The sequence below is a fragment of the Ambystoma mexicanum genome, chromosome 5q (genome assembly GCF_040938575.1).
Source record: "Ambystoma mexicanum isolate Mex_15411 chromosome 5q, UKY_AmexF1_1, whole genome shotgun sequence".
NCBI lineage: Eukaryota > Metazoa > Chordata > Amphibia > Caudata > Ambystomatidae > Ambystoma > Ambystoma mexicanum.
In genome coordinates this window covers 1,266,171,259-1,266,184,310 of record NC_090933.1, presented here as the reverse complement: position 1 = coordinate 1,266,184,310, position 13,052 = coordinate 1,266,171,259, and the positions used below count along the sequence as shown (strand labels likewise).

Below are 13,052 nucleotides of genomic sequence, written 5' to 3'. Positions count from 1 at the left end.
TCTCATGAAAATTGACGTTTTGAGGGTTGCTTAGAGTTGGCTTGCTTCTGCCAGCGTGTACTTCCTGCCCACATGGGCCACGCCTGCTCAGGTGTGTGCAAAGGAGCTGTGATTTGACTCGGGCAAGGAGAAAATAGGCAGTGCCATCCCTTACCCTCCAGCACCCATATTATATAGCCCAGTAACTCAAACCTTCTATAGATGTGACCCCATTGTCATTTAGTTGTGCAGGTTAGACTGCGTTGTGCCCCCCCGACCCCCCATTTATATCATCACTAAGTTGCTTCTGTCTAACAATGATTGCTCTGGCACCATCAGATGAGCCCATCAGAGCCTTCCGCCGACCTGACTCGGTTCCCGCTCCGCCATTTTGACAAACCCTATTTTATAGTAAACTTTGGGGAGATCGGTCTGAGGACACCCTCAAATGAGGGTGTACAGTTAGTCAGTTAGTCTGAGCGGGGTACGCCTGACCTGGAAGAAGACTCATCAGACTGCCTGAAAGCACCCACCCCATTTTTAGTATTGCCTCCTCTGCTAACAGGTGGCACTGCCAAGAAAAAGGGGTAACGCTGCAGAGTCCAATCCTAATGGTAGTGCAAGTGACAACGCTCACCCTTTGGTCATGATGACATCACAGGAAATGACATAATACAACCTTTGATACCTGACGATGGATCTCTCGTATCTGATAACCTTAAACCTTGGGCGCTTCGTTTATAAAAACAATGATTGATAACAGGCACACAAAACCAGTTACAAACGTAAAATACCTAAAATCATCTTTGCTTTCAAAGGATCAGTGGCCTGATTGGTTAAATTGGATCTGTTGCAAATGTGAAATTTAGGGGCAGCAGCTGCAACACTAATCGACCTCCAAGTGACACCCAGATATCTACAACAGCATGCAGAAGATCCTGCTCTATTCAGAGGGCTCTGCTGTGTCACGAGGAGCCAGAGACCCTGTAAATGCTGCCCCCGCGGACAACAAACTAGAACAGGCTAGTATGACACATTCTAAAATACTCCAGCAGGATAATGAGCTTTTCCAGAAGATCTAAATGCTGCTGGAGAAACCCCAGAGATGACAGAAGAATTCCTTCCCCGCCGCCTCTGCAGGCCACCCGAGATCCAGACCCAGACCACCTGGCTCAAAGCGGTTTTGTGCAGGGAACAACAAATCTAAAATAGTCAATTTCAAATGTGCTGCAAAAGTTCTGAAATCCCACTGAAAAGGTGAACCATTGTAGTAGGGTATCCATTTGCAAATTATTTTTAATTAGTCTGAAGGTCAGATCAGTGCCAATCTTGGATATCCAATGCCTACATCGCTGACAGTCTCGACCCCCACACATCATTTAACTGATGTGTAAGTGTGCAATTGTAAGCGATTATCTGCAATGTAAGGAGATCAGCAGTGTGTAGAGGAGACGCTATGTACATCTGCAGCCGACCCCGCTGCCGCTACCTCCCCTGTATTGGAGACATGAGATTGCACCGTGCCTGACACCAGCCATAATACCAATACCGCAGCGAGTGTTTGAAAGAAGATACCCGTTGAGACAACCCACCCTCGATGTGATGATAACCTACAGGAGGGAATTCCTGAAGGGTTCCATGTAATAATGTCGCCACAAAAATATTGCTGAAAAATTGTCGTTTTTTGTGGCGACATTATTGCATGGAACATGCGGGGGACACCCCCGCAACCTCCAATTTCTTTTATTTTTTTTATTTTATTTTTTTTTAAAATTGTTTTCTTTGCCCCTATCGCCACATATATGGTTACCCAAATAATATCGCCACAACATTTTCCCTGCAATATTATTTACGGCGAGCATATATGTGGCGATATTAATATCTGATACCCCATGAAGGAGTATGAAAAGAAGCTAAGCGGGTGAATTGATGACGTTGTATAGAAGAGTGAACAATGTCTCAAGATAAAGAAGTATGACAAGGTCCGAGTCCTAGAAGACAAGCATCGACGCAAGAGGTCGAATGAACTATCGATGTAGACAAGAAGATTATACAGTAAATAAGATGTTGCAGAAAACAGAAGTTTAACACATGTACAGATGCTGAAATGCAAGATAGATGAAGTCATTGTATAGGCTAGCTATATGTAGTAAATAGAATGCAGGTGAAGCCGCTATTGTACAGAACTGGACATTAATATCTTGAAATAAGTCAGAAAACCATGAAGGGAGATGGAAAGTTGTGTCGCAGAAAATAGCAGGCTCCTGGAGCTACGTGGCAAGGCTGTCTGGCCCAAAGACAATATTGAAGAATTCAAGGTCAGCTATCTATTCTTAAAAGGAGCGAGCGTGCAGAGGATGAATCCTCTCTTATTAAGGTGCAAGAAAGAACACCAAGGATACCAAGTTCTAATTCATTTAGAGCATTTAAAACCTACAAAATGGACCAAATGGTGGTCTCTTGTCACGTGAGCCAAGGATGGAAATAGAGTTTGAACTTGGAGTCCTAGACACGATAGCGAGTGCCCCCACTCCTGTGCCTTCCCAAAGATGAGGCCAAGTACAAAGACAATTTCATGGCAGAAGGCATGGGCGATGAGAGATGCAGGGCTAATTGGGTGGTAATGTAGTATCATGTCCTATCTCTCTGCACCTGGGTCTGGGCTTAGGTGCTGCTAAATGAACTGAATGGTCTAGACATGGCACAAGTGTGCCAACCAATTACATTAGCCCATATAACAAAGGACCTTAAAGTTTGTAGGACCAATGAGAAACTGTGCATCTAACGTTTCTAGAATGACATGTAGCCATAAATTGTCCACCTGATATTGGACAGCCAGTAACGATCCTATCTCCTATACAATTGTATTTCTAGATGTTTCCTTTAACCAATCCCGACCCTTGATAGGTCTCTCACTATTGCCACATAGTATCACGTCACTCTGACGCATTATCACTATAAGAATAGTATTTTTTGTGGAGATCATTGAGAGACTGAGCGTACATCCGTTGATGTCCGGTGTAACCTCCTCGTTTTAGATAATTGTTAATAAAACAGTACTTTGCCATCTTCCTGAGTTGGTTCAGTTTTTTGGTTCCATATTACTCTGGTGTAATCCCATCCATTCGATATGCACGTTCCTAAGGGCCATATGCTCAAATGGTCTGTGGCAGAAGCCACATCTTACTAGGTTCATTAAGTCTGTATGCCACAAAATGTACAGTTCTGTGCCGGTGGGCTGAAACGCTGTGGTAAGGCTTCAAGTGTTACTACATACAAAAAAAGGGCGGTGGTCTGGAGTCAAAGTATAGCCAGTATTTATTCAGGAGCTAATGTGGTTACAATGAAAGGTAGGCCAACATGTTTATGTAACTACCCTTCTGTGCTGGCTGCCCTGCGAGTGAGCGGCTCCAAACTAACAGGCAGGAGGGTGGGAGAGGGTTTTATCTCCCTAAGGAATGGGATTTTAGTTCGAAGAAAGCCTTGGGGTTTCTCGGGGGGTGGGTTCCTCGGGCTGCAGTATAACCCGCTGAGCATCGCAGCCCTCAGACCTGTGCCAATTCAACCTTTATAATACAAGGCTAGTGTGCCCAGAAAATCCATTATAGATTTGCTGAAATTGGTGCTACAGTATTTCTTTTCCATTGATGCAAAACCTTTAAATCAGTGCCACTCTTTCCTGGGGGTTGGGGGGAGAAGCCTGAGGTTGCTTTGTATGATGCTAGAAAATATACCACACTTTAGCAATACCTGTAAATGAATACATTAAGCCAAAATGCATGATTGTATTGAAAATGCTCAGCCCACAGACCGAATAAAAAGTGAGAGTATGTTTTCATGTGCACCTCTCATTGCAAACCAAATACTTCATTGCGAGAGATGATTTTTCCCCAGATCTGCTCGGCAGTGACTGACGTATCTCACGCCAACAAGGACCTGCTGGAGAAATACCAGCGGGAAGTGCTAATGAGGAAGAAATACCACGACCAGCTGGTGGAGCTAAAGGGTAATCACATTTTATGACTTTTTAGAACTTTTTACGCATTTGTATTTGTGTTTTATAAAGCGCCTTAAGCCAAGGCGCTGTACAGAGAACAAGGAAGAGTACAATAAATGGATAAGCAAAAAATACAGAAAAACAATAAATAGATAGGGCCTTGCGGTTAGGGAATACATTAAGGTAGGGCGAATGTGGGGGTGGACCTTAGTGGGTCTCCCCTGGCATTTAAAAAAGTGCAAAAAAACTAAAAGGCATTTTAAAAATTTGATTAAAAATAACTCCGTTTTTGGGATCGTTATTTTAAATTCGGTATTTCAACGTAGAACCAATATACAGTCCTTTGAACGAAGATGATGTAGTTGTAGAATTATCCAGTGGTGATGAATGCAAACATAGAAGGAGTGCCCAAGAGGGTGATGGTTACTCTACCACCACCAGACGCCGACAGACTCACGATGTGAGTACAAACCATGGATTGGTCATTAAGGAGCCTTGGGGTTTGCTGATGAAAAGGCTAAAGCTGTAGGCTTGGCCTCTGATGCTCCTGTGGGTTACCAGTGATGCTGCACAGCAGGTGTATTTCTTCAGAAAAACGGCGAGTATCCTGAGGAAAAGCTCAGAAATATATGCTGTGTGTGAAGGTATACATTACAAACATGGGCATAGGTGAACCACAGCATAAACGTGTCTGAACACTGAACTATTGGCTCTCCAGATGTTTTGGACTACACTCATAACAATTATAGTCAATGGTGAGTGATCATGGGAGTTGCAGTCCATATCATCTGGAGAGCCACGGGTTGCAGAGCACTGCCCTAGGGCATGGCCCAATTGGTTGACAGAGTGGACGAAACATCTAGTGTTATTTGGCCTGTGTTAAAAATGGGCTGATATTTCTTTTTTTTTAAAACACCTGCAGAACGTCTACAAGCCAGACAGGGTTCCACCGTAAGTCCTAACATGTGTCCACTTCCTGCAACCCTCCATAATCCCTTTCTCATGTCCTTTTTTCTTAAAGATATTTATTAAAGATTCACCTATCTGTCTGAACGTATTAGCATCAAGTCCAATGGAAGAAACCTTCTTTCTTCCACTGCTACCCGTCTTGATCACCCCAGATTTAAGACAGCTAAATTTGGGGGCACCACCCTGGACATCCTGGGCCCCCTCCTCTGGAATGCCCTATCAGCTGGGATACGACAGATCCAAAACTAGTCCGTGTTTAAGCAGCTATAAAGACTCACCTTTTCAATCTGGAGGAAACCCTCCACGGCCTCACTCCCTTTCTACTGGTCATGTTGTGTGTCTTGTCTTTGTTTTTTGTGCGCCCTGAAGCCCACGGGCATGTGGCGCGTAATAAGAATTTAAATAAAAAATAAATAGGTAAACAGCAAAATGCATGCATGAAGAAATCATTAGATTTTTTATTTTAATTGGTTATTTCTAAAGCACGGACCCGGGAATCGAATCTGAGTTGCTCTGCATCGTCTTGTTTCCAAGGCGATCATGTTGCCCCTGAGCTATCCTCCCGAGACACAGGCTATCCCCCTGAGATTGCGATTGTATTAGGGCCGTTCTGTGTTGTGATGGTGCATGGAAGATAACCTGGCATCCACATCGATCCCACACAGTAAAGACAGGCTCACAAGGTCTTGTAAGCAATAAGTATTAAAAAGCCACTTAACATAGTGATAAAGCCTCCAGCATTTTTAGTCTCCATATTAAAGCACTATAACTGCAGTCACTGACACATCCAAAAGAGAAGAACAAAGTAGCTACACATTTGTGTCGCTCATCTTCAAATTCCAAGCGAGCTTATAGCCTTCACCGGTAAACACCATATCCTACCCCACCGGAGTTGCAGCGCAGCCAGTCTAGTTTTCCCTAAGAACAGTAGTTCTTAGGGAAAATTAAATAATATAAAAGGAGAACCCTAAGGTTCCTCAGCAACACTGCAAATAGTGTGCTGTGTGTTGCAAAAGTGAAACACAGATACCTTTAGGAGATATGGAGGCAAGCAAAACTTCCATAAAATAAGGTAAAACATGAAGAACAGAGTTCCCCTGGTTGGAGCAAATAAGAATGAATGAGGGGGAAATGGCTCCCCTCATTCAGGAGAACAAGAAAAAGGTCCAGAAGTCCATCAAAAAGTGCTTGGGGTCTCACTAGGAGAGGGGATTAAGCATAAAACTGACAAATCTCCCCAACATGAGGTTCCCAATCTGTATCAGATTTTTGGGAAGAAGTCAGCAACGCAATGGGGGTTCAGCTGACCCTTTCTTCAGACTATTACCCACAAATCGACAGACAAGGGGAGAGAGCAAATTAAGCAGTGGGGCAACACCTACGATGTTACATCACTGAACAAGAAAAAGGTTGGACTCAACTGCTGCCTCTAGACGAATTCGCTAACAATGACTCCTTCCATACCTCTATCCAAGATACGCCTCTTCATTTAAGACATGCAATGCAACCTTGTTCCACCCCCGTCTTTTCCCCATCAAGCCACATACTGGCTGCTATGGAATTTGTACGCCTCTTGTAGGATGTGACCAGTGCAGCAAAGAAGCATCTACAGACTGCTCAGGATCGAGCTTGTCATTTTGCTAAGAAAAAGAGAAGTCTTGCTCCCTTGTACCAGGCCACCAAAAATGTTTGGTTGTCCACAACTCATATCAAGATTCCTTCCTGGTAGATGAAATTCAAACCATGCTTCCTAGGCCCTTTTACCATTTCCAGTATCATAAACCCTGTTGCGGTGCAAATTGGAATTACCATCTCGTTCCAAGATACTGCCTGTGTTGCATGTCGGATTTATTAAATCAGTGACAATGTCTAGCCATTACCCCTGTCCTATTGATGTCGATGTGACAATGTCTAGCCATTACCCCTGTCCTATTGATGTCGATGTGACAATGTCTAGCCATTACCCCTGTCCTATTGATGTCGATGTGACAATGTCTAGCCATTACCCCTGTCCTATTGATGTCGATCTTCCACCATTGGGGCCACAGGATGAATACGACGTGCATTGTGGAGTGGATTCTCTTTTCTTCAGGAGAACAATTGCAATATCTGATTCACTGGAAGGGTTATGGTATCGAGGAGAGGTCCTGGATTCCTTCTGATCAAGTCTCTGCTCCCATGCTGCTATCCAGGTTCCGAAGGGCTTACCCTTGGAAACTTGGCCTAGTGGTGTTTCGGTGCCCCCCCTTGCCCCTAGTGACTGGCTTTGGTTGGTTAGGATTTGGGCCAGCAGCCCATGCCACCGAGCCATGACTCAACTTGTGAGGACATTCCTAACGCCCTACCAACATTCTTGGATTGGAGGCTCACCTTCCTTCGGTCATGTTCTGCAGGTCACATAGATGCACGTGGGGGAAGAAAGACTGACATTTAGGTCCATTCCTCATCTGACATTCGGGGTGACGTGTATGTCCACGTTGAGCGGTCCTTTCCTCTGCTTGGGACGTGCACATCACTCTGTGATTTCCACAGCCCGGCATTCCGTAATGTCAAAAGGAGGAACAGCCAGACCACACGCTGTTCTTGCAATAGAGATTCATCACGCCAGGACTCCGGCTCATCTTTATTCCAAGTCAGGTATTTAGTTAGATTCATTTAGAGCAGGCCTCTTTGAGCCTTGATCCCCTGTCCCTGTACTGGCGATCTTCCTACGCAGGTGTACCAGCGTTCTGCAAACCTATTAATGGGAGCACCCACAACCATATCAGTCAAGTACTGGTCTCAGTAATCTGTCAATCCCCAAATACGTTCCCTTTGTTTCCTCACAGCTCCTGTTCCACATATCAGTGTCTCAGGGGGTGTGTCCAGTAGCACTCCTGACTTGGGGGATCTGCTCCCTTGCACAGTTACTCTTTCCAGGGAGGCTTCTTTTGGGGTAGGAGGGTAATAGCTTCCAGGGTTTCTGAGACAATGCAACCAGTTCTGTTCCGGCATCTGACAGATGTGACAGAAGGCATCTTTCCGAATTTTGCTTCCTTTTAAAATGAGACAGTCTTAGCGGATAAGCAGAAAAGGAATTTCCTACTAAGGATCGGCCAGCTGGAAGCGGTTGTGATTTGGCCCCTCCTCGAATAGCACTATTCCACCAGAAGGTTTTTTCTTCTTCTGGTTTCCTTCCAGTCTCATTTCCTGGGTTCTCTCTCTACTTATTTTGAATACATGATGGATTTTGCTTCTCTTTGCGTTAGAAACGTAGCTTGTTCATGATACGCCATCAATGTTTCGGGCTTCCATTTCTGACTTGAGAGATTTTAGAAGTCAATTGGATCATAAGACATCCTCGTGTTCACTACACACTACATTCACCGTTGCTAGACATTGTGGTCGAGAAAGAATTTCACCTGAGCCGGGTTTGACCTGCTTAGCTATTGGGTTGGGAATTAGGCCGACTTCCTGTGCTGCAGACGGCAAGCTTCCACACAGCTGCAAATGGACTTCCAGAAGCCACTCGTTTGGACGTTCACCATCTCCCGGCTGCTCTGCATTGTATTTCATGAGGCCCCCACGGTTTGCCCTAAAAGACTTCCTTTATCTTTGTGAACAATCTATCTTCGTTTTTTCTTCCTAAACCCTTTTATCACAAAGGCAGATGCCAAAGTCCCTTTTGACGGTTTGGGCCTAAGTGGGATTCCAGCTCAGAGACTCAAATAAGGGAACTCATTCATGTCAGCCAAAGTCCTAGTGGCTAGTTTGAAGTGTCATGTCTTCATTTTTCCTGGAATTACCAAATATCATTGCCTTCGATTTTGCGGTATTGATTTTTAGGAAATGTGTTGTGCAGTACCTGTGCATGTTCGTTAAAATTAGTTGTTGGGTGATCAGTTTTCTGAGCAAGATCATGTAGTCATCAGAGCGCAAGAACATAGGCACACCCCTGACATTTACTCTTCGGGGGCCCCTGTTGTCCGAGCAGAGTGTAGGGGCCAGGAGGCAACCTTGCTTAACAGCACTAGTTGCTTTGGATGTCTTATTCACTCTGCTCGGTGGTGACATTTTAACTTGGACTGCTGTTATTGAATATGAACGGACTGGCTCGTGCTCAGCAATTGTGACTCTATGTTCGAATAATCCAGTTTGGGCCACAGTTTTGACCGATTGACTAAATAGAATGTGCTACTTAAGCAATAGGCGCTGAGCAGGGGGGAATTACTACTTCAGGTAATGCCCCCCCTGCGAGGCCTATTGCTATTAGACACGTAAGACCGGATTACTACGAGCCTTTTTTTTCTGTTCGGAAACGCTCTGGTGTTTCAGAACAGAAAAAAAGGGCAAAAAAATGGCCACCGGGAAGGGAAAACTAAGTCCCTTCTACCTTTCCATGGCAGCCATTCAAAAAATAGGGAAAAATGTAAACAAAGAAAATGGCCGCCATGGAAAGGAGAGAAGGGACTACGCGTCACTGGGTACTAATAAGTTGTGAAAATGCAGCAGAAAGCCGGATACTTTTAACTATCCTGGATTTGTCAGTAATTCTCAAGAGACTGAAGACATGGTTGATAATTGACAAGATTGGTCCAAAAGCCACCCTGAGTCTAGATTAAGATGTTTTCATTTTCCAACCATTGCTTGTCTTTTACTCCAGATTGCAATTCCCTCTTGCAGGTACATGTTCCATGTCACACTTATTTTACTTGGTACACTAAATTCTCTAATGAGGCCAGCTGGTTCTAGACTGCTTGTTTGTATAGTTCCTTTTCTGTTGAGTGACAACGTGTTGTGGTCACACACTAATCTCGGTTTGGTGGCAATGAGAATTCCCTGGTACACTCAGTTAGGGATTTGGGCTTGCCTTTAGTATACAGTTGCCCTGCCCTGGTAAGCCCCACACGCCTTCCAAACATGAGATTCATCATGTCCAATGGAGGGGGTAGAAGGAGTGCTCCAGAGTGGGGTCATTGGAGAAAACTTTGATTCAGCCTCATCCTGCATGTAGTCTTCTCCCAGTAGCAAAACAAGTATTTGTCTCAGGAGGATAGCTCGGGGGCAACATGCTCGTCTTAGAAGCAAGATGACGCGGAGCACCACAGGTTCGATCCCCGGGTCCACACTTAGAAACCTCTGGGTATTAAGCGCGTTATAAATAAACTATCATGTCATATCATATCATTTGAAGTATATCTTGCGCATAGAGACCTGGCAGCATAAACTGCATCTGGGAGCAGGTGATTCATAGTACTCCTTAGATCTGTGTAGGAAAGAAAAATAAGAGAATTAGGGGAATATTATTTCAAAAGATAGGTCTCAAGGCCTTTGCAAAAAGGAAGAAGGGTGTCAGTTTTACGCATCATGCTGTGGAGAGTATTCCAAAGACGAGGACACCCATCACCCGGAAAAACAGAGCGAGATCGCGCAGCAATCAGCAGATGTTGTTGTGAAGAGCGAAGGGTGCGTGAAGGATGATAGTCACAGATCCTTTTGGTGAGATACGGCGAGGGGGGAGGTCCCTGGATACAATTAAAAACCAGGCACAGAATTTTTAATTCTATCCTTGGCTTTATTGCCAGCCAAGGCAAAAATCTAGGCAGCTGAGAAGTTGGAACATGTTTAGGGGCAGACTGGAAATCAGCTGAGCTGCTGCATCTGGTGCCATCTGAGGTCAGGACGTCTGTCGTTTTGGAATACCAGTTAAGACTACATTAGCATAATTAATCAGCTGTCCGACGTCCATTGGGTGATTGGCTCTGGGGGTATAGGGCGGGACAGTCCGCATCACTGCATTTCACCGAATCCATTTTCACCTAATGTGAACTCTTCAAATAATGTTTTCTTCGAATTTGGTTGGGTAAGTGGGTAAATTTTAAAACATAGATGGTGGTGGGCTAAGGGGATAGGATAAGGCAGGGGGAAGTGGGAGGCCAGGGGTCTGCCTCTGCATAATAAAAACAAATTAGAAGAAACAAAAAGTAGATTTCACCTTTAGGTGAAGTAAATTTGGTGAAATCACATACATCCGACTTAACAGCAATTTCCCTTACTTGGGCTTCCCAGCTAAGGTTTGAATGCCACATCAAGCCCGAGATTCTTGACCCAAGTAGCAAAACAAGCGCAAAATCCAAAAGGAGGACAAGGCAACAACGGTAATTTCGATTGATAGGTAAGTGCTTATGGCTAAAAAGATTGAGCTTGGTTTTTGATGGATTTAACTGTAGTCTATTAAGAATAATCAACGTTCCACTTCCTTCATACAATCCAAGATGTTTCGTAATGAATCGGTATTATTGTTAACACGCCAGTATATCTGCGCGATCTGCATATGAATTGTAATGCAGGCTGAAGCTAGAGCAGATGAGCATCAGAGGCCGGATGGACAGGTTAAAGAACCGAAGCGACGAAGATGAGTCTTGGGGGACACCACAGCAAACAGAAAGAGAGTCCGAGAGAGACAGCCACTGAGATTGACTGCAAAGCCTCTGAACCCCCACTCGGGCGCATTCTCTGAGCGCGCCACATGACAGATTCCAAAGGAACCGAAACATAAGCTTGTTCCACGCTATACCGTTTCGTACGAGACATCCCAGCATGCCAGTGTAAGGTTAAAGTAAGCTGAGCCGCATCTACATATCTAGTTATGTCCAGGCCTCCCAGACCCACGTTAAGGCTACTAGCCACAAGATTCTTCAATTTCCCTCACACCATGCATTTCACCCAATTTCATACAGTGGTGGAGCTTGCACTGGTCTAGTAAATGATTGGCATCTGGGAACCCAACCGGGAGCGCCTGGAAAACACAAAGCATTATAGAAAGTATATTCATCTTAATGGTAGCGTTACAACCAAGACATCAGATCTCAAAACCTTTCCACCTCTCCAGGTCACATGGCAAATGTGCACACATTGCTGGTACATTACATTTATACATGGATGAGGGAAACCTGGTTAAATAAACCCCAAGGTATGCAACAAGTATCATTATTATTGCATTTACTAAGCACACAAGACCAACATGCAGCTTCCAGGCACATGTATGAACAACATAAAAAAAGTACCAAAGAAATTCAGAAATTCACAGAATAAAAATAGTGCCCTAGCCAGAACAAACTAAAGAAGATGCCTTCAGCCATGTTCGCCTAATTATCTGAAAGCTGCCTAGTTCCCGCAGGGTATTTGGCAGGGAGTGTTGCAGAATCTTGTGATAGAACGAGGTCCTTGTCTGCAAATAGTAACAACTGGTGTTGGTATCTTGAAGTTGCCACAGCCTTTATGGTCTCCAAGTCTCTTCCCAGAGGATCTATAGAGCGGACCAAAACCAGAGGGAAGAGGGAACAACTCTGTCTAGTCTCTCTGGACATCTTATTTTGCTCCAAAATCAGCTTATTCATTCTAAAGCCAGCTGTAATTAGCCTCCAAGATTCTAGGGAATTTGTATTATAACCAAATTTAAAAAGGACCTTCCTTCAAAACATAGTCAAACAGCTTCACATTGTGGACGGTGAGAAGGGCAAAGGGAACATCTATCTTGCCCTGTCTGATGCCAATCACATACAAAACCCTTCATGTGTTATTGTGTGGGGTGATTCCCAAAGACAAATCCTGTCTGGCCAGTCAAATACCTTTGGATGTAATGGAGCTAGACATTCAGCCAGTACTTACACATGAATTGGCGCATCATAATTTAGGACGTTGATAGGGCAGTGGGAGCGGGGCTGTGCTGGGCATATTTGTCCTGCTTTAGGATTAGGGGCAGTGTTGATTTCCCCATATTTGGGGTTAATGATCCTATTTCTAGAAAACCATTAAGTAATCCTACCAACTGGGGATCAGAACACCTGGAATGTCTTGTAATACTAGGTTGTCAGCCTCTACAGACTCAGCATCTTGTTATTCGGCAGAACCTTGATTATTTGGGTCATTTCTTCTGAAGAAATCAATCCCGTCCTCTGGTAGAGAAACTGTGACTCCCAATTTGATCTTGGGTCTTTCCCAATATACAAACCTCTTTCATCACCTCTGCTTACACCCATGGTTTCCTACAGGACCGCTCAACAACTTTAAACTTTAAAAGTATGAGCACTCGGAGAGCATTCAGGAGTCATACCTGCATGGGTCC

The 13,052-nt window shown here is 44.4% G+C and overlaps 1 protein-coding gene across 1 annotated transcript in view; it reads left to right on the top strand.

The window, feature by feature from the left end:
* The window catches only part of KIFC2 (kinesin family member C2), a 336,639-nt gene that overhangs the window by 279,261 nt on the left and 44,326 nt on the right, over positions 1 to 13,052 (top strand). The window contains exon 12 of the mRNA XM_069621788.1: positions 3,874 to 3,985. Coding sequence (XP_069477889.1) covers positions 3,874 to 3,985 — 112 coding nt within the window. The remainder of the gene's footprint in view (positions 1 to 3,873; positions 3,986 to 13,052) is intronic.